The 24,404-nt window shown below is 35.8% G+C and overlaps 1 protein-coding gene across 6 annotated transcripts in view; it reads left to right on the top strand.

Annotated features, from left to right (window-relative positions):
• LOC118272772 (tyrosine-protein phosphatase Lar) overlaps window positions 1–24,404 on the top strand; it is a 407,994-nt gene that overhangs the window by 284,511 nt on the left and 99,079 nt on the right. For all 6 annotated transcript variants that reach the window (XM_050707977.1, XM_050707974.1, XM_050707976.1 and 3 more), the window contains 2 exons: window positions 3,624–3,755; window positions 11,988–12,167. In XM_050707977.1, coding sequence (XP_050563934.1) covers window positions 3,624–3,755; window positions 11,988–12,167 — 312 coding nt within the window. The remainder of the gene's footprint in view (window positions 1–3,623; window positions 3,756–11,987; window positions 12,168–24,404) is intronic.

Here is a 24,404-nt window from a genome sequence, read left to right as displayed (position 1 = left end):
AGTTCAATATAATAAATTTCATACAGTTTAAATCGCAATACACTTCTATTCGACCCGCAAAACCGGTTATAACCGGTAACGTCCAGATTATTGTCATAAATTGCCTATGCGGATATATGCGACCGAACGGCGTATGCACATTTCGATTAACTCTATTGGGCGAGGTAATGAAATGCTCCTGTACAATAAAATTAAATCCGACGATGTCATAAATTGATTACCTCGATGTAATCATTTCAAATAAAAATTGGGACACGCTTTGTTTTAAATAGCTTTTGTTATTGGATTTTTATTGGTACGCCGAATGGGAAGGTTTTACAATTAAACCAAAAACATTTACAGCTTAACACAGGGGGTTAATGAAACATTTGAAGCGAAATAACAAAGATGGAGCACAAAATTAAACGTCCGCTATCTAGTTCGAATTGTAGCTGGCCATTAACATGTTCAAAATTCGAATTCCGAAACCGAACCACCATTCTGCCAACATTAAATTCATAATGGACATAGTGTTGGACACAGGACACATTTCTTCCTTGTTTTTCCGATCGCAAACGAGCATCGAGTCGGCAACTCGGCATTATCGAATCGCAAGTGCTATCATAAAGCAAACGAGACAGCATCGACACGATTTCGTTCAACTGTATAATGAATACTCGATAATAATTGATCGCAATATTTCTCTTTGTTACTCGAGTTTCTCGTTTGCGGGAACTTTATGACGTCACTGCTCGGTAATTGGTATCAAGCATCGAACGAACAATGATTGATGAGCGTGTATGAACCCCTTTTTAAGCGGTAATCGCATTTATAATGAGGAAGGAGAGGATTAGTGGGGTCGCACGTAATTTAGTGTTGTTTTAGAAAACAAGTTCTAGGACAATACATCCGGCTGATTAGTCTGGTTTAAGACGATTATCAAAGAAAACGTATTCACCTGTGACTCCTGTTGCGGGTGTCCATGGGCGGCGCTGATGGCTTACCATCAGGTGACCCGTCTGCTCGTTTGCCCCCTATTCCATAAATTTAAAAAAAACGTAGATTAATTACGAAAAGCCTTAGTTACGTACCGAACTTCATACAAACGTCAAACTAAAAATTGAAAAGTCACCGTTAAAAAATAATTTGATCACCCAAAGCTTATCACCGGTGACCGTATCAATTTGATACCGCGGTGGCGTCTAGACTCGCCGTAATTTAATCCGGTTAGAGCTAGAGTGACAGGAGTAAAAAAAATGGCGGATTTTTTATCTGAATGCGTGCGTCGGCACGTCCCGACGCCCATTTCAATCCCGTTCACATATAAAACGTGATCATTCACCTCTACCGGTGAGGAATAAACATATCCCTCATAGTTTTCCCCCATGCCCGTAGGCAACGTGATGCTAAAGCAAATATTAGACGCTAGGCGTTGTGGCTAACAGTGACGTTTAATGTGGCGCTTTGAAGCGCTGTAAGCGCTTTGTTAAACTTAGATCATTACGTCTCGATATATTTTTGGTACATGTAAAGGCAGATCTTACTAAGAATTACTGTACGCTTGGCACTGTGGCTGGACAACCGGCTGCCGCGTAACGTGTAGCGGGGTCAATTCCCGCTGTTCAGTGAAACGCGAAATAATCGCGCAAAAACATACATGCAGGTCAAACTGAAATTCTTCTTTTCCTTTTTGAAGTCAGTTAAAATTAGAATATATCCAGTTTGTATACACTGTGTTATTAACAGCGGTTGTAATAAATAAATAAATTATTGAACGAATCTTTGCCTCAAACATACAGATAAATTATTTATTTGTTAATAAATACCTTCCGATATTTAATGCAATAGGTATTTACTCGAAATTCTTTCATTTATCTCGCAAACAGAATATTAAACATATTTATATTATAACATAATCTCTTTGCCTGTTAATCTGTTAATATACGAGGTATTTAAAAAAGCTCATAAATTAAGTCAGGTTGGATATGAAATAAGCATGGATGTATTTCATTCAGAATAATTACATACATGACTGATTATGTTATTAAAATCCATCATCTTTTAGAGAAACTGTTAAACGAACATAAATCTTTTTCAATTTAATGGTATTTAAAGCAAACTTGTATTCATCATCAAACATAAAATCGTACAGTCTTAATAAATCTGCTTGTATCAAATCTCCATACAAAACCACGTAATTAATAGCCATTTCCAATCACCAAGCAATTTTCAACTTTAATAAAGCTTACCGTCAATACAAATTCAATTGACAACACTTCACTCTACAATCAATAGCATTGAAAAGCTCCATTCACATACAATTAAGGCTCTCTTCAAACTGTTATTTACGCCTCGGCGTTTAGCTTACAAATGCATAGAATGCATGTACTACGTATGTAGCCAACCTTATTTCACGTTACGTTAGTTGCTGACTACAAACTCACACGAGCCGCGCCCTGGGAGCTCACTCCGTCATTCAGTATGAATTGTTTCATCCCCTCTCCATCCCTCCCATGCCCCTATATCGCGCGAGATCCGATCTACCTTTTTTGATTTCTCTAATCTGAGCCTCTCCGCAGTGTCCATTCTATGAATATATTAACTCTTGTGTGACAATCCTCGAAAAAATACGTTACTCCGTACGTTTATTAATGTCGCTTCGATCGCATCGCCCAAGGGACGATACGTGGAACTAAATGGGATTTCATTTTCTAGTTCAGAAATCAAACGCTCCCGCGGCGTTTGTCCAATGTTCTTTTTCGAGATGGTCCCTTTAGATAGGTATTTTTGTTCCGGACCGTTGGCCGAGACGACGGGGAAGTTGCTCTACGTGTCTACATAATTGTTTCGTTGCTGTACTCGCATTTTTCGACAAGATAATGCCATTAATCTCGTTGCGAATAATGAAAATGTACCGCGGGACGCTCAGTGCTCTTCCTGTGTAATTTTGTGGAAAACAATTCCGTAGAATTGTCTCCGTGTGTCGTGAGAGCTGAAAGTTTCCGGCAACTTTCAGCGACTCTTCGCTCAAGAAATTAAATTTATCTGTCGCGACTGTTTAGAGTGGGTTACGTCCAGAAAGTCGTACTCACAAATTGGATCTAAATAGTCGGAGTGCTCCTTAACACAGTTTTAAAGTAAATGCTGACGATTTTGTTTAGCTGTCGTACTTGAGTATTTTTAGTACAGGAGAGAGCCCACTATTCAATTCTTATTATTTCTACATGGAGCGACCGCTGTCCAACCCTAGGGAAATTAGGATTTCACAATGTAATGTCATGGTGCTTGTGGTTAGACGAAATCGTACGCCCGGCGGTCAGGTACGTAGTGTGTAGATTTTATCTAAATGTTCTAGTTTTGTTGAAGACCAGTGAAATATTTAATGCTCTAATTGTAACTACCACACAGCGAAATTTAATTTAGTTATGAAACTTTGTATGTATATTATGACATGTTTAAATTAACTATGTAACTTAATCTTTTGGGCTTTAGACGAGTTCAACATCAATTTGACTTTTATAATTTTCTAACCCATTGTTTTTTGTTCTATTTATGTTATATCGAACAACAATTAATATTCTATGCAACCATTAAACCAAAATCAACCTTACAATCAACTACATAAAGCGTTTTATCCTCCACAGATCCGCCGGAGATCACGATCCGGCCTCGGAACCTGCAGGTCAAGGCGAACGGTATCGCTGCCTTCTACTGCGCCGCGAGAGGAGACCCCATACCCAACATACAGTGGAGAAAGAACGGCAAACGAGTTTCTAGTAAGTATAGACAGACAGACAGAGTCTACTTAGGTAATATGATATAATACTTGATTGTATTTAAATCCTGCCCCCTCAACAAACGGCCAGCAACGCACTTGTAACTCATCTGGTGTGGCGGTTGTCTATGGATAGCGCTGATTGCTTACCATCAAGTCGTCGGCGGTAATTCCGAACCGATACGACCTTCAAACCTTCAAGAAAAGAGCATACTCATTTTTAAAAAGCCGGCAACGCACCTGTGACTCCTCTGTTACGGGTGTCCATGGGCGGCGTTGATCGCTTACCATGAGATGACTCGTGTGCCACCTATTCCATTAAAAAGAAAAAATCAAGTGATCCACGTACCCATTTACACTGCCATACCATAAAAAATATGAACAGAATTTCTAACGCATGGACTATGATCGTTAATTTCTATGAAATCAGCTCATGAACCATAGTATCTGTTAACTAACCCAATTGTTCCTAATTGAAGTAATTATCATAACTATATAATACATTAACCTAACTATCTGAATTAACAAATGCTTAATGATCTAGATCATAATTTAAGTGCAACTATTTAAGAATCTATTGTAATTGGTATAGGCTACAAAAACACATATGACAGAACTATAAAACTTTCCAAGAGATATAAAAAAAAAAGAAACGAAAATGATAGGTGAAGAGTTAGAGAAACCTTTTAACAAAAAGTACTTTTATTTCGGCAAACTATTTGAGGACAAAAATATTACCATAGGCAAAGCTTTGAGCCCTGTAACTGTAAACAATACACCAAGGGACCCAAACAAAGCCAAAGTGAAACCGATAGCAAAATCCAAACTGCAGAACATTACTTCCACCATTTTTGTCCTTGATTGAAATGTAAAGCCACGTTTTTATCCCATAAATATCTTGGCCGGTAATGACGCCTATAAGCGTTGGGCAATGAGCTGAAAAACGTAACGTTCGGCTACGCACGCTACCCCCCGCACCTGGCCGTACCCTCAAAATGGGGTAGCCAGTAAATAGTTTCATTGGATCCTATGAAAAATGTAATCGTACATCATTGGTGGGAATCAGTGACCATAAAAGAGTAATGACCTCGTTCACGCCCACGGGCTTCATTCCATATTCAACGTTATCAAAGTTACTTACGATTTGTCCGTCTGTCGACGCGTGCGATCCATCAAATGTTGTCACGGTCTGTGCGGATTTCTTTGAGCATGGAATTGTATTTTTTTTTTTCTTCTCTCTCCTCTTACCTTTTTTCCGGAGTTGTTTATGTTTCCTTGATTTGTTTTTTTTACTGCTTTCGCGTGAAAGATTTTCGGTTGCTTCTAATTTATGAGATACGCTTAGGAGTGTTGCGTTTTAATAATGATAAGTAAGTGAGGAATGTTTTCAAGGCTTGACAACGACTGCACGGTTGGTACGGTGGCTGGGTAACTGCCATGCAATGAGTAGCAGGTTTGATTCCTGCATGGAGCTACTTTTTTATGATCCGCAGAAGGAAGTCCTCAAGGGCAACGCCTTTTTTTTCAAAAAGAACTGTCTAGTATTAATTGTTACAAGATAAGCTACATAGCATAGTATTATCAGTTAAAAGAAATTAGTATGAGAATACAACACAGAAACTAAAATAATAATATGTCAAACCAAACGTGGATATAACAAGGAAACGCAATAAGCAAAATATTGTTTATTTGTTTCCTTGAGTTATTGTCTATTAGATAGTTTGACACTTTGGTGCGTGACCTTTTATACTCTGTGGCAGTTGCGGTACGTGCTTCCGTGTTACTTATTCTCTTTGGCAACTGTTTTAGTATCTGTTATATTCGGTAAGTGTTTTGAAAATGTCTATTTTTCTTATTAGAGGATCAAGTGGACTTAATATATTTATTTTTATGGAACACGCCAAACGTGTTAACCGTCACCTGATGGTAGGCAATCGCCGCCTCCCATGGACACTTGAAACACCAGAGCCTTTTGGGGATTAAGAATTTAAGGATTATTGGGAAATCGGGGATTGGGAAGGAGGGAATCGGGCCTCCGGTAACCTCACTCACACAACGAAACACAACGCAAGCGTTGTTTCACGTCGGTTTTCAGTGAGACCGTGGTATCACTCCGGTCGAGCTGACCCATTCGTGCCGAAGCACGGCTTTCGCGCACTTATAGTTTAATATAATAAAATTAAACGTTAAAAATGTTCTACAAACACATTACTTAATCGTTTGACAAAACATAACAGAATTCCATTTAATTAAAACGACAAAGTTCCATAAGTTGACGTTTTATCCACTGAACTTTGACAGGTCTCGATCCGTAAGTAATGACTTTGGAGGGGCGTCGGAAATATTTTGTTTCAAAAATCGAATCTGTGTTCCATAAAATTCTAATTTCACCGACAGTGGTGCACTAAATTCGCTGATAGCTGTGGCCAGCCAGTGGTTGCCGGCGGCAAAAAGTTTTTGTGGCTGTTAAATTGTGACAAAAATAGTTCTGTTTATTTTATTATTCCGATACTGCACACTGACCTAGTTCTAAAAATAGTTTTATAGAAAATATAACCAATATTTTGACGATAAAACATAATGTTCTAAACTTGCATAGGTACGTAAAACTTTAGTATCAATACAAAGCCTTGTGTCAAACTAAACCTCAATTTACGGTCCATCATATTTTTCCATGGACATTTTGCTCCAGCCACCGAAAAATAATTTCACAAGGAAACCACGTCTAAATGGTTTAGCCGCTTTTTCAGCTGTACATGCGGCAAACAATTTGAACGTAACGTTTCCAACAAACTGAGCAATAAAACCGACGACGGGGCAAAGTCACAGCGCGCGTCACACGCTAGATTGACAATCACGAGTCGCGTCGACATGTCGGCTGCCATGATGGATGAGGCCTGGCCCCCACCGCAGATAGGGATGTGCTGTGATACTAAGCCGTACGGCCTTATGATCTCTGCTTATAACGATTTATCTTCTGTTTTAATTACTTTTTATTACGTCTCGTCTTAAGTTAGATTGTATTATGAATTTTAATATGGTGTAAGAATAGAATACGCTTGTTAGATAGAGAAGAAATTTTAAAAACGTAAGTATCACCTACTGACTATCAACTATTTAGTTTTGAGGAATATCTGTTTTTGGAAACCTGCTTTGATAGTCCAATTCTTGGAACTGGGATAAGTCTAAGCTAGAAACTACATGGAACTACATTTTGGTCTACAGGTCAAAGATAGCAGTTTGCTTTACATCCAAGTTACTGTCACTTTGTGGTGTGACGGGACATAAATGTGTGGTACAAGATAATAGTTACTCATATCCTTTCACTAGGTTGCTTTCCACCAGAGATGTGCTATGTAGCTATGCTACGAAGATGTAATAGCTAAACTGTGAAACTATGTGACCGTTTCCACTGATACTAAGCTATGTAGCTGTGCGAGGAAGCACCCATCCATAACACGCATCTTTCCATATAAAAAAACATAGCTTAGCTGAGTCCGTTTTCACTAGTGCTAAGCTATGTGTACTAATGAATATGATTGGTGGAAGCCAAACGCATCTACAGCAACGTAGCATAGCACGTCTCTGGTGAAAAAGCATCCTTAGCTTTTTAAATTCTTATTCTTATTTCACAACTCACCACATTAAATCTCAGCTGAACTCTAAAATTGATTGTACCAAAAATTTCCTCACGTCACTTAGGGCTGTGACATACATAAGCATGAGCCGTAATTATTCCATTCCCAAGCTTCCTTTATCAGCCCACGCCGTAAACCAATCGTTAAAGTTCCATATTTCAACAGGCACGATGCCTTTAAAACTGATTTTTGTCTTATCTTCACTTAGAGCTATACAAACCAGTTTATCATGATCTTGTTTTATATAATCTTTTAGAACATTCATGGGTCAGTTTATACTGGTTGTATAGCTTGATGTGTAACTGTGTACGAAGTTTCCTCGTATCCCTCTTTAATATTTCTTTCTGACCACGTGTTTCTGATATTACTTTACGACTGTTCTATTTTTTATTACGAACCCCTAGATCTTGTGTGTGGATTTGTGAAATGTGTAGTGTTGTGTCCGTGTGACGTTGACGTTGAAATGTCAAAATGTCGTGAGGTTGTCTTTTACGAAAATTTTGATGTTCGTTTTGTTTCATGACTTGATATAATAATCACATATAAGGATATAAATGTAGATATACTTATGTCTTAAGATATAATTTCGAAAACATAAAAAAATATGTATGAGCTTCTTCTACAAAGAAATCTGTTGTCATATTACAGTGAATAATTATGTTTTATTTAATCAAAACAAACTCAAAGCCTTATGGTATAAAAATAAATTACGAAAAGCATTTAATTGTCATCCTTCCCATAAAAATCTCGATTTCAATAAAACATTCAAATTATACGTGGAATAGAATCAGGCGTTACTTTGCAAAAATCTATGCTACACTTTATGATTCTTCTTCTTTAATTTCTAGATTTCTCAAATTTTTTTAAACGTATCATACTCTTTCTACCTTTCAAAAAAATGACAGCTAATAGTGTTTTAGTCGATTTTATTCCCGGGGTACATCTCTAGTTCTCTCTATACCTTATACAAAAGTATATTATACATACATATGAAGTAGTTGCACGGATTTTATTGTCTATTTTTACTACTTTTTATTTATACGTCGTCTATGAAAAGGGAGGGTGATGTGAGGAATTTCAAGTATCGTTGTGTCAAGTGTGAGCGTTGATTGGTTGAATAATACATCGATTTGTATTTTAGTGCTGCGGTGTATCGATTGAGTAGGGATGTAGCGAATGTCAAAACGTTTGTTTGTGTAACTGACGTCTGTCTTGTAGATATGTGAGTGATGGATGCTTTGGTTTTAGATTTTGAAGATACATTTTTATATTGATGTCGTGTTTGAAGATGAATTTTGTAACATTATACATATTACTTATTGTATATTCGATGGATATGGATTTGGGCGACTATGGATCGGACTATACACCAGATGGTAAACGATTAGTACCAGCAGACGGGTCACCTGTTGTCACCGTGTTAACATATTAATAATAAATATATAAATAAATAAGCGATTAGCGCAGGTTGCAGGCAAAAGCCTCCCTACCATCCTTCCTCTATCAGTATAAAGCTACTAATGTTATGACTAATTTATTACTATTTAGAATGAGTGCTAGTTATTAAGCTACAAAAAAACTGAAGAGACAGCAAATAAGTAGGTGTTTTAATGATTGATCTCATTTATATGCACGCTTTTGTGGAAAGGATAAACTGTACTAGTGATCGTTAGGTAAATTAGTTACAATTAACAATATAATATTAAAGTATCAACGTCAACAAAATCGATTTAAAATTTTTTTCTCCACCAAACAAACTAATTTTCGCACTTTTAATATTAGTTAGGATTTGCAAACTTAATATTCCAGGGAGGATATTCTTCGCGAGATTATTATAATAAATTCAGTTTTTATCTCGCGTATCTGTTTGCACTTTTGCAGTTATAAATTCAATCGAAGCTTAATCGAGTAAAAGTAATTTATTCGAAAAATAAAATCCGATAGTAAGCTAAATGTGTAATATCTGTGAAGCAATAATGTTTTATGAGTCTATAGTGCTTTGTAATGGCGTATTACAATGCTTTTTGATTTTAAATGTCTATTATTTTTTCCCTTTTAAGTTGCCCCACGTTAGTCTTTTCTCCTGTGTCGTGGGTGCGTTTACAAACATACAAGTTCACATACACATGACACAACAATTCGTGATTCACACAAAATAAATGCTTTATATTATTTTCTGTTCTCTGAATGAAGCCCTTAGAATTAATACTGTTTTTAAAGACTTACAGGCTCACTTAGTTGCATTTGGTAAACTAATTTGAGATAGTCACTGCACACAAAATATTTATAAATAATTTTGGAACTAAAAACATTACAGTGCAAAATGTGATCCAAAAAATATGTTCCACATAAATATTTCACGAACATGGAACTATAAATCAACCGTCTAGTCACCAGATGTAACGTACTATTAACAATATGTCAACGCTTTTACAAATTAGTGCTGCACCATTGGAATCCCGGACTTTCCGGGATACCGCAAATATTACTAAAGGCAATAGTTATGCGGCATGAATATTTCTGACCATAATAAATTATCACGGACTATATCTTTAGCTGGTATTCCCGTGGTCATAAATAATCCCGGGCCCGAGATCCTCTCTGCTTAATAGTTTGATTGTTTGCTCGCGTCCCATTTCGCACGATTTTCTGATAAATTGTTATTTTTCTATTCATGTTCGTGTGAGTACTAGTTTTCGTATTTTAATGTTGGTTACGAATAGCTACTGATTATGAAAATATTTTTACAGTACAATCACAGTACTTATATAAATGAAACTTTTACATAATTACAAAACCGTAACACACTCAAACATTCAGTTTTTCCGTATCAAAATTTGAAATACCGCAACTTTTTACTCCGAACATTCATAGTTACGACTCCACCGGGACTTAATCACTTACTAAACACAGAGTTTGCTACAGAAATTCCCATAACTTTACACTATTCAGACAACACTAACTGACGTACAAAAATGTGTTAAAAATCGCACGTTCGCTAGACAACTATTATTCTCACTTGTTGGGAAATACATTTTCTTGGCGCTTACCATTGTGGCGATTTAGCTCTGTCGCCCCGGACCGACCTATAGTGGACTAGGGCTGTGCTTTATGTGATTTTTCGTACTGAAAAATTGTTAAGGGTTGGTGGTGGGTTGGTGTCATTTTTATTTCTTTCTCTTTAATTCAAGGAACTAGAGCTGTTGAAACTTATTACTTCCCAGACACAGGTTTCTAAACTATGTATTACTATAATATCTTACAAGGAAATTCGAATAGTAAATTATTATTATTTTATCCTTATCACTCAACATGCTTGATAAATGTTTAACGTCCAACAATAATTCACACGTGTATATGAACCACTAACAAACTAGCAATTACTGCTTATCATCCAAAATCTCAAAATCAACACCGAAAAGCCATTTCCACAGATATTAGCGTCCACTATATCAGGAACTAACTTCCACCAAATGTCTGAAATTAGTCGAATAATCGCCTAAACGAATCAGTCCGCGCAATAACGAACATCCCTAGTCCAGCAAACTTTAGTCAAGCACTCGACATCTGCTGCAATGCAATTTAAACTTTATTCCTTTAGGATTAGAGGACACAACGATTGCAGCGTGTAAGCTGTTGTTGGTAGCGTAATCTTGGAAATGCAAAGTGCAAGGATACACAAGAAGTAGGACATTAATCCGAGACGTTTTTAAAGTTTTTCATTGAAAATAAATGTTTTTTACTTACCGTTTCGTTGGCAAAGCAAATATCTTTCAAGTCCGAACTTGTTATAATGCGCTGTTGAATAACAGTCATTAAAGTTTATTTTCCCACCGCTTTTATGTTAAAATCGTAATTGAAACGGTGTTGTACTTTTCACAAATGGGCAAAAAAATGGTTTATAACAATTTCATCTCTAAAGCTTTTGAGCTAAGGTTTCATCTTCTTCATTCAAACTGAATAATTGACAAAGCTATAGTGGATTTACTGACCGTTTATATTGTTATATTCTTATTTAGCTCTAATCCCAAACAGACTAATCAGAGAGACCTAAATCCCTAAATAATGCCTAATCCCACTTAATAATCGTATCAATACTTATACGGGTTTGGAATAATACGCGTCTCTTGTGTAAGACATTTATTTGATCTAGTGTTGGGCGACCCCGGGACTTTCACGGGACACCTTGACTGACCTTTTATTGTTCTAGATTTTTGGGATATCAATAGTAACATGTTCTAGAGCTGTATTAATTACTTTAATCTTTGTTTGGAATATATAATATTTGTTGTCTTTCTGATTTTGTTTTAGATTCTACATAACTGTACCTTATTACTCGTAGTTAATTCTCGAAGTTGGTTAAAAACATTCGACTTTTATACTAGAACCTTTTTTATGGTATAAGCCAGTAAACGTGCAGACGGATCACCTGATGGTACAGCAATCACCGCCGCCGTGGTAACCCGAAACAGATTGTTTACAAGTGCGTTGCCAACCTTTTGAGGGTTAGGAATTGAAACCTCAGAAAGACCTCTGAAATTATCTCTTTCACAAACATATCTTCTAACCTGGACTCATTGTCACCTTCCCACCAGGCATGCAATCCCGCTACCAAGTGTCTCCGATGGACGCTGCAGCAGGACCGGCAGCCAATGGAGCGGTACTCCGCATCGAACCGGTTCGAGCTCAACGCGACGATGCCACTTACGAGTGCGTGGCGGAAAATGGAGTCGGTGATGCCGTCACTGCTGTAGCCACGCTGACTGTTTTTGAAGGTAAGTGCTTTATTTTAAAGAAGAAGAAGAAAATGAATGATTTATCGCCGTACTCAAAGTGATTTAATGGTTATTAACCTCTCGTATCGGTATATAAGACAACAATAGAAATCACATTATGTGTCGCGTAGATCTGCGTTCCGGCATACGAAGGGTTATACCCAGTCCTTAGCAATTGGTTTCGGTACAAAATCGTTACTAAGAAACAGTTTAAGTAATCGTTTAATGTCTCTGAGTGTGGCTGATAGTAAGTAATTGAATAAGACAAATATTATAATTTCGGCTTTAGATCGAATACTTATTGTACTCATCTGTAGAAAAAAATATGCTTATAAACGCCAAATTCTCTTATCTAGCAAACATGAAACAATTCGTTTAAATGTGGCACTATTTTTGTAACAAACCTTTTATTTAGTTTATACTGATGATCAATTACCGCGCGTATTCAACCAAAAACATTTACTAAACAACGTACCTATTTCCTAAAAAACTTTGTTTACAACAAATAAAAAACAAAACAATCAAACGAAACAGTTCACAGCACGGAAAATAACGTAAACGAAAATGAGTGAACTCTTAACCTATTCTGCTATAAACTGCACTAGTTTTAACACTCACTCACACTAGTACGGCCAATACGTTAGGAGCACTAAACAGAAACTATCTCGAACATTACTATACGACTATAGCTAGTGGACGAAAATCCACTAGAAATGTTTACGACACCGGACCCTGGTATCTACTCCCTATACCTCATACACTATACTATCCCTTCCTGCAAGCGATAGTTAGGATGTATATCCTACATAGTCCACAGTTTTATCCGCACTTTTATAACTTGTTGGGTGAAGATTTAGTTTTACTAAAGTTGGGGAAAATGGACGCTTGAGATTATAAAGTGGATTAAATGTGAAGGAAAATTGTGTCATGGTTTTCTCTCTGATAGAATTTATGGTCATTGTATAAAAATTTAATACAAAAATACTGACTGTTGTTTAAACTGTATTAAGGTAATGTACCAACGTAATTTATCACATAGTATAGATAGGTAAGTCAAATTTAAAAGCCGTACAGTTTACAAAATCAGATCAATTCCCGGCAGACATGCCAAAGACCTGATCTCTCACAAAAACAATTAATCACTTCCCAAACCAACAGACTACCCAACACCCATAGAACTGCACCAAAACCTCAGTCCATAAAAACCCCATCCCATAACTCCTCACAGGAGCACTGCTTGACAATAACTTGTAATATAAAATGGGGACAAAACCCGCATTCCTCGTCACCTCCATGATTCCTTTTCCACTGTGGCTCACGGTAACTACCGTCTAGAACATAAAACACGGTCGCCGAGGACACAATGATCCTTCCGGAGTATAACTCTGCCCCAAGACTCTGGGCTTTCAATAAATAAGCATTAAAAAGCGGACGCCGACGTTTGGGCGATAACGAACCACAGTCCAAGATATATACAGTAGGTCTATGCCTGCTAATTGGTTCCTATTCCGTCCTGATTGCGCGTGATAATTGCCTCGCTGATTTGTTACCGTCTTTTTACCATTTTAAGTGCTATGTAATGTTTATTGTTTGCCGGTGTTCGGCTATTTAGAGATAACACTGTTGAGTTTTTGTTAGTGTGACATTTTTTGTAGCTAATTGATAGTGACAACTGTGATAGATTGTGAATGTAATTAAAAAACAAATCTGTCATACAAATATAGACTCAAATCCACGAGAATAGCCGTCAGAATCAAAGCAAACGCGTATTTTGTACGTCAAACGTGGCGTTAACAAATCCACGTGGATTATCCGACTGCAAATCGGTAGTCTGTGTGATGTTGAAAATTGCCGGTCGTCGACGAAATACGAGTACAACGACAATTTCTCGTTGTAAATGAGAGTTGTGGAATTATTATCGTGATAAGTTAAGTTCCCGATTTACTGCGGTACCGCATCGCGGTGTAATTGACGACTAAATCGCGATAATGACGTCATAAGTCAGATCTGTCGGGAGCCGCATTTAGCCCCTTTGCATACATTTGTGGGGGAATTAGTCTGAGTTGTTTTGCGATTGAGATGTAACTTGTGACTTGTGACGTCACGGTGAAGATGTTAATTGATACTTTAAATGTTCGTATTTAAGGAGCGAGGGGTTACGGTAATTTTGTTTTAGGTTTTATTGCGTTTTGCGTCGGTGGTTTTGTAATATTCTTCTGTAATATTAATATTAATTATGGTGGTTGTAGGTTAAGTCGTAAGAGTGAATAATGAGTGTAAAATGATTGTGACATTACTAATTGCTTTTTAGCTGAATGCACGTGTAGCGTAGTTTGATTCCCGCAGGGAGCAATTTTTTGTGTGAGCAAATATTTTTTGTTTCGGTTTTGGGTGTCATGTGTATGTAAACTTGTATGTTTGGAAACGCATCCATGACATAGGAGAAAATCCTAGGTTGGGAAAAGGTATTTTTTAATAAAAAAAACGTTCTGTAGTGTAAAATATATATAAAAGCAATATGCTTAGTTTCTTCACAGGTTGCTGAAAAACACTTCAACAATATTTTAATAAGGTTTCAACAATAGTCTTGTTGTCAAAAAAGCTAGTTTTTCATAATAAACTCGTCTTTATAAAAGCAACTATGATTATTCTTTAAATTATAAAATGAGAAACGTTGATGAAAGACTTGTGCCAATTTTTTTAAGTACCTACATTTAAATTTTAATGAGATCTTTTAAGAATTATATTTTATCTTTTATTTTTCACGAAGAATTTTGGTCTAAGTAACTTTCAGGTCAATAAGTTTTCCATTGAATCCTTTGGTCCACCAATATAAAAAATGCATTTTTTTCTATTTTCAAATTGAGATTTGCCCTCAGTAAGTCTGATACTACCTTTCACTTCATCCAAAGCCATTTAATGGCATTCCCTCCTCAAAAAAATGTCTAACATTTTAGATTTTTCTAATGAAATCAAGATTTCCATTTTCGTTGTATTTTAATTATTAAGTTATCAGCTTATTCTCGTAACTGTTTGACGAGGTACTCTGTCGCGGAATGCTGCTCATGAATATGAGCCTCTAGCTTGCCTTGAAACTAATCGAGTTCCTCGTTAAACAGTTACGAGAGTAAGCCGATAGCATAATAATAAATTTTAAATGTCTCACGAAAGTTAGAATAAAATTAGAACTATATTAAATCTAAACTTAGGTCTATATTTAAAACATATGTTCTAGAACTTTAGACGGAACTAGCGTCCCAGTAAAGTTGTGTGCAGTTCTTAAGATGTAAGAATTGACAGAGAAGAATGGCTCTGAAAGAAGTTTCAAGAGAAATCGATACATATTGCACTGCCGGGTGATACATTATGTAAACTGAGCCGGAGTGATGTATGCTTTCTAAAATAAGGCTGCTAGCATTACATCACACTTAAAAGCCTTGAAGAAGTTAAAAGAGTGCACAACTTCCGCTGTATAAAACAAATTTTCAACTTAAAAAAAAAGTATGTAAATAACTTCATCTTCAAAAAAAGAGGTTCTCTGTTTAACCTGTATGTATGTATGTTTGTGCGCGAATATCTCGCGTTTGGCTGAACTAATTTAGATGCGGTTTTCAGCGTAGAGTTTTTTAGACTTAGGATTAGTTTTAGGGATATTAAATGACTTAAAAAATAGGAGTGCTAAAGAAAATTGAAGGCAAATCGATTCATGTTATGAATTTAGTGTGTCAGGTCATAGGTACTAAGTAGGATGATGCAAGTCCATGGAGTATTTCCATCCATCCATGTCGGCCAGAATGTATAACCCCGAGCTTTTATTACCTAAGTATTCTTACCTGGCTCGGGAATCACACCCAAGAGCCCTTGCAGTCCCACTTGTTCTGCTCTACCAACGTAACAGTCAAATGACAAGCATACCTATGCCCAAATACACCATGTCAAAACACACCAAAAATGATCTCATCATCATCATCAGCCGAGAGACGTCAACTGCTGAACAAAGGCCTCACCCTTAGTCCTCCACGTAGAACGACAAGTCGCCACCTGCATCCACTGAAAATGAATACTGAAATGATCTAAAAGAGAACATTTATGTAAAACCAACATCCGATGGATCTGACCTAGTCCCTCTAATCGATTCCGTATCTCACCTCTGAGGGCCGTATCTAGAATGTACTTAAATCTATGTCCTTTTACATTGTAAACGCAGATCGTACGATCACAGGGCCCTCCCAAAGGGTCCAAGGTAAATTGCGTGGGGACATTAGTATATAACAATACCAGTTTATCTTGGTCTCGTCTTCAATGATCTTTCTACGCATTCGAAGGTCAGTTTATACTGGTTCTGTGTAACTTGATGTGTTATCATGTGTACCAGTGTAGCATACGTTCTAAATAAATTCGGGGTTTTAAAAGTTTTGTCGAACAAATTGTATTCTTTTTTTTAGTTGAAAGTACCTTTTGGCCACCCAAATGTGTGCTTTATATGTTGTGAAATTTGGGTTAAATTCGAAAGATGTCTATAAGTTTGGCTGTTTATGGCTAGACTAAGTTTTAAGGTGATTTCCACCAGAGATGTGCTATGTAGTTATGCTGTGAAGATGTAATAGCTAATCTGTGAAACTATGTGACCGTTTCCACTGATACTTAGCTATGTAGCTGTGTGAGGAAGATGCTTGGCTGTAGTATACGATGTATCAGTAGTAGGGGAACAATTCACAGCACACATCAAGAGCACGCATCTTTCCATATAAAAAACATAGCTAAATGTGTACCAATAAAAATGATTGGTGGAAACCAAACGCATCCACAGCAACGCAGTAAAACACATCTCTAGTAGCTACTTTCATAGGTCTCGTTCTTTGACTTGAAAAATACAAATAAAAGGATAACACTGAGCCACACTTTGATAAAAATGGAAACAGAACAAGCACAAATACATAACAGAAAAAAAAAACAAATAATATCGTCAATACAAAAATAAACATTAACTTTTCTCACTAATGACTTAACCCTCGAAAGTCCACAATGGTTAAAAAAATACATTTAAAATTAATATAAAGGGTCATTAAAAAATTACTGAAATAATATTAATAACGGACGGCACACAATGCACGGCGGGTTCTGCATAATTTATTGTAATCCGACCGTAGAATGATTTCGGACAATTTTAAATTTAACAATGAGAACTGATTACTGTACCAAGATGGATGCAAACAGAATTAAATGCGGAACTCTGGATTTATTTTCTTTGTTCTTTTTATAATTTAATTTTTTTTTTTTTATTAAATTTCGATATTTAATAAAGATTTGAGGTGGGCTTTTATACTATAAACTGGGTTTAAATGGAGGAAATACTGACAGACATTTTTTTATTTCTTTGTTGACGTTTCAAAAGTACGATTTAAGGTTTAATTCAAATAAATGCTTTTGACTTTGACTTTGGAGGTCCTTGCTGTTCAGGAGTTAGAGGTTCATACGTTCCTCATTATAACTATTATCCAATTTATCCCAAAACCCGAATCTTTTTACGTTTAGATAATTATTCTTCTGTATCGTCACGCCTTTTATCCCTGAAGGAGTAGGCAGAGGTGCACATTATCAACATAGATTTAGCACAAGACGCAAACACTAGTCTTACAGCCTACAAAATCGCCCTGTGTGAAAGCGGCCTCCAAAGCGCAATACCAATGAAAGAGACAACACGCGAAGCGATCGTCGACGGCCGGCTCAATTCCTCGAATATTGACCATGTGTGCGTGCGAGCGAGTCGAGGTCAACCGATCGACGCGCGCGCGTACCTGCTAACCTGCACTCTATCGGATCACTACATGGTCGGAATTAGCTTGGCACCGAGTGGTAATGTATCCAAATGTAATAATAATGCAAAAGTACAAAATATTATTGATGATAAAATTGTTAGCGAATGTTTAAAACAAATTGATTGGTTAGATTTAATGCAAACGAATTGTCCTATTCTAATGTACGAAAAATTATACACTATTTTTACTAACATTTATGCTAAAAGTAAACGGCAAGTTGTATTAAAGAAAAAAAGGATTACGCAACCGTGGGTTGACTTAGAATTAAAGAAAAAAATAGAACATAGGGATTGGTTGTTTAGAATATGGAAATCTTCGCCCAATAATATGAACAATAGATTAATATATACACGATATAGAAATAAGGTAAATAAATTAATAGATAATGCTAAAAATAGGTACAGAAAAAAGGAAATTGAAAAATGTGATAAGGATTTTAGGAAAATATGGGCTAACATAAATAAATGGATAGGTACCCCTAAGACAAGCTTAGATGGGATAATATTAAAACACTTAGGCCAAACTGACAATATGTACAATATATGTAATAAGTTCTCGGAAACATTCACTGAAGAAATAATTAAAATTAAGCACAACTGTGATAGTAACCTTTTAGATAGAAGTTCCTATATAAAACCTAGTGATAAGTCATTTTATTTTAAGAAAGTTGAAGCTAGTACCATAGAAAAATATATAAATAGTTTAAGTAGCAACAAGGGACCGGGTATAGATGGCATAAGGGTGCAAGACATAAAAGCGGTGAAGAAACAAATTAGTCCAATTTTGGCAAAGTTTATTAATATGTGTGTTAGTGAAGGAGTTTACCCGGATCTATTAAAAAAGTCTATAATAAGACCTATATATAAACAAGGAAATCATTTGGATTATAGCAACTACAGGCCGGTGGCAATATTAACAGTAATAAATAAAATAGTAGAAAAAGTAATAGTTAATCAGGTTAGTAGCTATCTAGAAAAATATAATATAATATCAGAGTCACAGCACGGGTTCAGACGCGGGCGCAGCACTGCTACCGCGCTTGCCGAGTTCACCGACTACGTAAACAACAGCCTGAACCAGGGTAAGTTTGTCACAGCACTGTTTATAGATTATAAAAAAGCATTTGATACTTTAGAGCATGACGTGCTACTGCGCGCTATGGATGAATGTGGGGTAAGAGGACCCATCAACCGCTGGTTTAAAAGTTACCTGGAGAACAGAACTCTTCGCACGTACATAGACGGTACCGTTGGGGACGAGGTAAACGTGAACCTGGGTGTACCAACCGGCTCGGTCTTCGGCCCGGTAGGGTACATCATGCACGTGAACAGTGTGATTAACGTGATAAAACACTGCACCACGTATATGTACGCAGACGACATGTGCCTGTTATACTCATCCACTAGCGCGGCGGACGCGCAACACCACATGCAGGCAGATTTTGAAAATATAATAAGGTGGGCTCATGATAACGGGATAATTCTAAATTTTGCTAAAACTAAGTTGATGTTGATATATTCCCCCTATAGTGGCTATAAGAACCAAATACAGATACACTTAACAGGTCATACATACGAATGTTTGCATAATAAAAAAAATAGATGCCAATGTACTAATATAGACAAAGTAGATAAATATAAATATTTAGGTTTAAAGGTGGATTGTAATTTAAATTGGAAGCTGCAAGTCAATGATGTGTGTTCCAAACTACAGTCGATCCTGGGTAAATTCTTTCACCTCAGTAAGTTTGTAAGTAAAAAAGTACTGTATGTATTGTATTTCGCACTTGCCGACTCACTAATTAGTTATGGCTTGAGTAGTTATGGACTTACATTTAAAACACAATTAGATTTAATTAAACAACTACAGATTAGATTGTGTAAACATCTTGTTAGCAAAAAGGTGAAATTAAAATATAAACAGAATTACGACGAATTGCTAAAATACCGAAAGATAATACCAGTGCATGAAAAAGTTGAATATTTAATAGCTGTAGAACAATACAATATAGATAAATACAAAGAAGCTGTAAATCATAAATATAAAACTAGGAATGCTGCACAACGAAAACTTGTAATATCGCATGTAAAAAACTATTATGGCAAAAGAACCAGGCAATATTTAACACCAACAATATTTAATAAGATAGATATTTTAAGGGACTCGAACAAAATTAGTAATATGTGTAGTTTGAAAAAAAGACTGAAGAAATACTACTTAAAGGATATAAAAATGTAATGTACCTAAGAATATATAGATATGGAGATATATATATATATAAGATAAATATGAATATTAACAATATGTATGTGATAAGTTTTTGTTTTATATAAAAAAAAGTATTAACGTAGATAAGTACATAATAATATAAAAGATATAAGAATAAGAATTGTAAATTAAAGAGCGCCATTATCGCCAACAAACTGACTTACAGTTTGGCGATTTTTGTATGTATTTTTATATGTATATTTAAGTGAATAAACGATTTAAAAAAAAAAAAAAAATTACAGTACATAATACCACTATACAATGTACACCCACCAAGTCCCATGTAATAGGGTGTGAGCCTATTGCCATGTTATACCGGGCACAATTCAAACTATAATTATTATTAACAATCTGATATAAAAAATTGGCATTTAAAATATTTCTATGTAGGTATCTGCATCTTTTCTTTTAATAAAATTTACATTCCCTCTACTTTTTTACTTACATTTATGAGGTTAGGCACACTAAAACCTCTTTATTCGTGTATCCCAGGTTTATCTTCCTCTTCCCTCAGCGTACAAGTTGTAAACGTCAAGTAATTGTAATGTATTACTACCTCAATGTACGTGTCTCTATGTAGGTACGAATAAACAATACATTCAAAGACAAATGAGTTTTAACCCATATAACATAGAGTCTAATTTTGATGCACCCATCATCAATAGATTCTGCTGCAAGCGATTTTCGACCTTAACGTCAAAGAATTCATATCAATTTATTAATCAAAATTAAATGCTCTTAACAGTCTTAAGCGCTTATAAACATGCTCTATAATACAATAAAATCTATTTGCAATAATTTGACTTGTGACGTCATTGCGTCATTCAAATAACATGAAGATGATTGACGTTTTAGTGAGTGGGGTACAACAGGCCCCTGTTTACATACTTACTGTAATTGTGTGAGCCGCGCGGTACAAGGGTTGAATGGCTGGATAGTTATTCAATTTATAAGACATGAATTATTAATATAATTATTGCAGTAGTTTGCCTGAATTATATAATGTCTTAAATTATAGTTTTTAAATTATCTTTATACTTAATTGGAGTGAAATTTTCTATTAAAACAAAACTCTTTAAATAAATTAAGATTAATATAATCAAATTTTCATACTAAACAAAATATAATCTAAAGAAGACCGCCCATTGTACATAAATTACTATTACAATGTAAATGTGTTTGTATGTGTGCAATTAAGTATAAAATAAATAAATAAATAAAAGTCAAAGTCTGATCCTGCCTCCATTTTTTGGTATATACTAAATAGCTGTGGGTATATCCTAGGAAAATGGTAACCGATTCCTACCGCAATCGGACGAAGCCTTTATAATCGACTTCCTGAAACATTGAAGCGAATATTCGATACTTCCATTTAACTATACGACTTGGTAAATTAATATGAGGTCTGGTGGTTAAGCGGCTTCCAACGATATAAGGTACCGGTAACCCACATAGCAAATATACCTATGTACATATAGATTCGTCACATATCATATAATATGATATCGTACATATAAGGCTTCATTTCCTTGCAAAATCTTTGGTTTCTAAAACGGTAATTTGTGTGAGTAAATACATTAACAAACTCGTATTTTTTTTTTTTTTTTTAAAAAAAACGTTGCCCCACACTAGGATTTTCTCCTGTGTCGTGGGTGCGTTTACAAACATACATGTTCACATACACATACAGTATGCTTTCAAATACCTACATTCTATATCCGCAAAAATTAAATGCTAAAAGATTATTCGAAAAATCGACTAGTTTGAAACTAACTTTTCTACACAACACTATATAGCTAAAAAAACTAATTATTAATTATCTGTGGTTCATTCTCGAAAATATCATTCATGTGATTGAGCGTATCTGACACGTTTGTTTAAAAATGGAATCGTCTATTTCATTTTTAATTTTATTTATAACATTCTAATTTTAAAATGTAAAATCAATTAATTGCCTGTTGTTTTTTTTTTTACTTTTTCTGTTCACTCACATATTATTATTTCGAAATTGGAACTGATAATTAATAGGTATGGTTATTAGTTGAATTACTTGAAACTTGAACGAAATCGTGACGTTTGTTTAAACTATTATTATGGAACCACGTAGGCGAATGCAATATTCACAAGTTTTGATTGGTCGATCATTGCTCCTGACCCGATTATTGGTGAAGTTATAATGACAATGGAACCCACCTAGCCAATGAGGTGACAGTTTGCTTTATGGCTACCAAATAACTTTGCGAAGCGTTCACGGTGCAGTTTCGTATGAAAATGATGTTGACTATTATAAAATATTTTTTTTCTGTGAAATCCTATTTAAAGCTAGAAAGTGGCATTTCCATTGCGCTGTTTATAATAAATTCTGTATAAAATATTTGTAATGCCAAACATTAATTCTACCATTTCATACTAAAACCGAAGCTTACGGAATTGCGGTAAACGGTAAACCCAATTCGAAGAAATAATAAAATATGATTACAGGCTGTTTGGCAACTCTATAAACGGGCTTATAAGTCTTATAACTCACTTATAAATAAGACCATAGACCGACCATTCGTTAGGCTTCTGTGCCTTAACAAATCTCTTAGAATTACGAGCCATAAGTATCTTACGAACTGAGCATTTACTAGATAAGTCTATAAGCCCCTAAATACCTATAATCTGACGTTTTATTAGTAAAATCGTATCATTCGTGGTACGCACGAACGTTTGTGTAAGGCTAGGTTTGTTGGTAAGCGGCTAGATTGCTTGGACGCATAGTTTTAATAAGGTTATTGAATAATTTTGGTAAAGAATATCTTAAATGTGATTATGACTTGACCAACATTTTAAAGAATGATACGAGGTTTTGTTAGTCAAAGTCAAATCATTTATTCCAATTAAACCATAAATAGGTACTTTTGAAACGTCAACAAATAAAGAAATAAATAATAGTCTGCCTGGCAATAAAGATAGGTGCTCGTTCCAAAGTATAGCTTCGAATGGAGAAGAACGGGCAAGAAATTCCATATTCCATTTTAAATTCCATTAGTATTTTTTTTTTATGGAACACGAAAGGGGCAGCCGTAAGAAACCTGATGGTAAGCAATCGCCGCCGCCCAAGAACTCTAAAACATCAGAGACGTTACAAGTGCATTTTCGGCCTTTTGGGAGTTAGGAATTTAAGGGTTGTTGGGGAATCGGGGATTGGGAAGATTAGGAAGGTGGGAATTGGGTAACCGGTAACCTCACTCACACAACAAAACACAACGCAAGCGTTGTTGCGCGTCGATTTTCGGTGAGGCCGTGGTATCACTCCAGTCGAACCGGCCCATTCGACACAAAGCATGGCTCTCCCACACTTCTCACCGGACTCTTGGCCCATGCCCTTGTCATACATTTCACACAGCACATAGGTATTATATACTTGATTAATTCCCCCCATCTCCTCGCTCACATTATAGCCCGTCTCCGACCACAAACTATGACTGTCTATCAGGATTATATCGAACTCCGAGCCGCTGTTAGCGCCTATTATTGTAAATCACGCCCAACGTCACTGTAAGTCAGACACTGCTGATTACCATCTTGTTTATGTCGCCAGATTTGGGATTGTGAGCTCTAAATTTATGACCGTAAGGGTGCTTTAAGTGCATTCTAGTTTTGGTTTTCGTGATTATGACTTTGCTAATTAGATGTTTCGGGCGATGGTCAAACTCTGCTCGCTTTTGATTTTGTTTTGAAGGAGTTTGAGATATTATTTTACATTTCAAGAACTTGTCATTAGTGAGTAAATGGATTGACGATACCTGTATTAACATCAAAGGTGTCAATGCTACCTAAAAACCTATTCCAGATTCCATGATAATTATCGAAAACCAAAAATAGTGCAGCGCGACAATTACATGAGTATGCCGATAATATAACAATTAACCAAAAATAGTTGTCACTCATCAGTACTTTTATTATCCGAGAACTATGAAACCAAGACTTTTTGCTCGGCCCTTGACCAAAGAAGCAGTCAAACAACTATATAAGCCAGGCACTGAAAAATCTCACATCAAAGAACAAACGAATCTATAATTCAACAATTCAAGTACCTAAATCTCTACACTTCGTTATTAAAATCACATAAGGTGCATAATTGAAGTGGTTACTACGGCGAGACTAG

Source organism: Spodoptera frugiperda, chromosome 4 (genome assembly GCF_023101765.2).
Source record: "Spodoptera frugiperda isolate SF20-4 chromosome 4, AGI-APGP_CSIRO_Sfru_2.0, whole genome shotgun sequence".
Classification (NCBI taxonomy): Eukaryota; Metazoa; Arthropoda; class Insecta; order Lepidoptera; family Noctuidae; genus Spodoptera; species Spodoptera frugiperda.
This window is presented reverse-complemented; position numbering and strand designations above follow the sequence as displayed.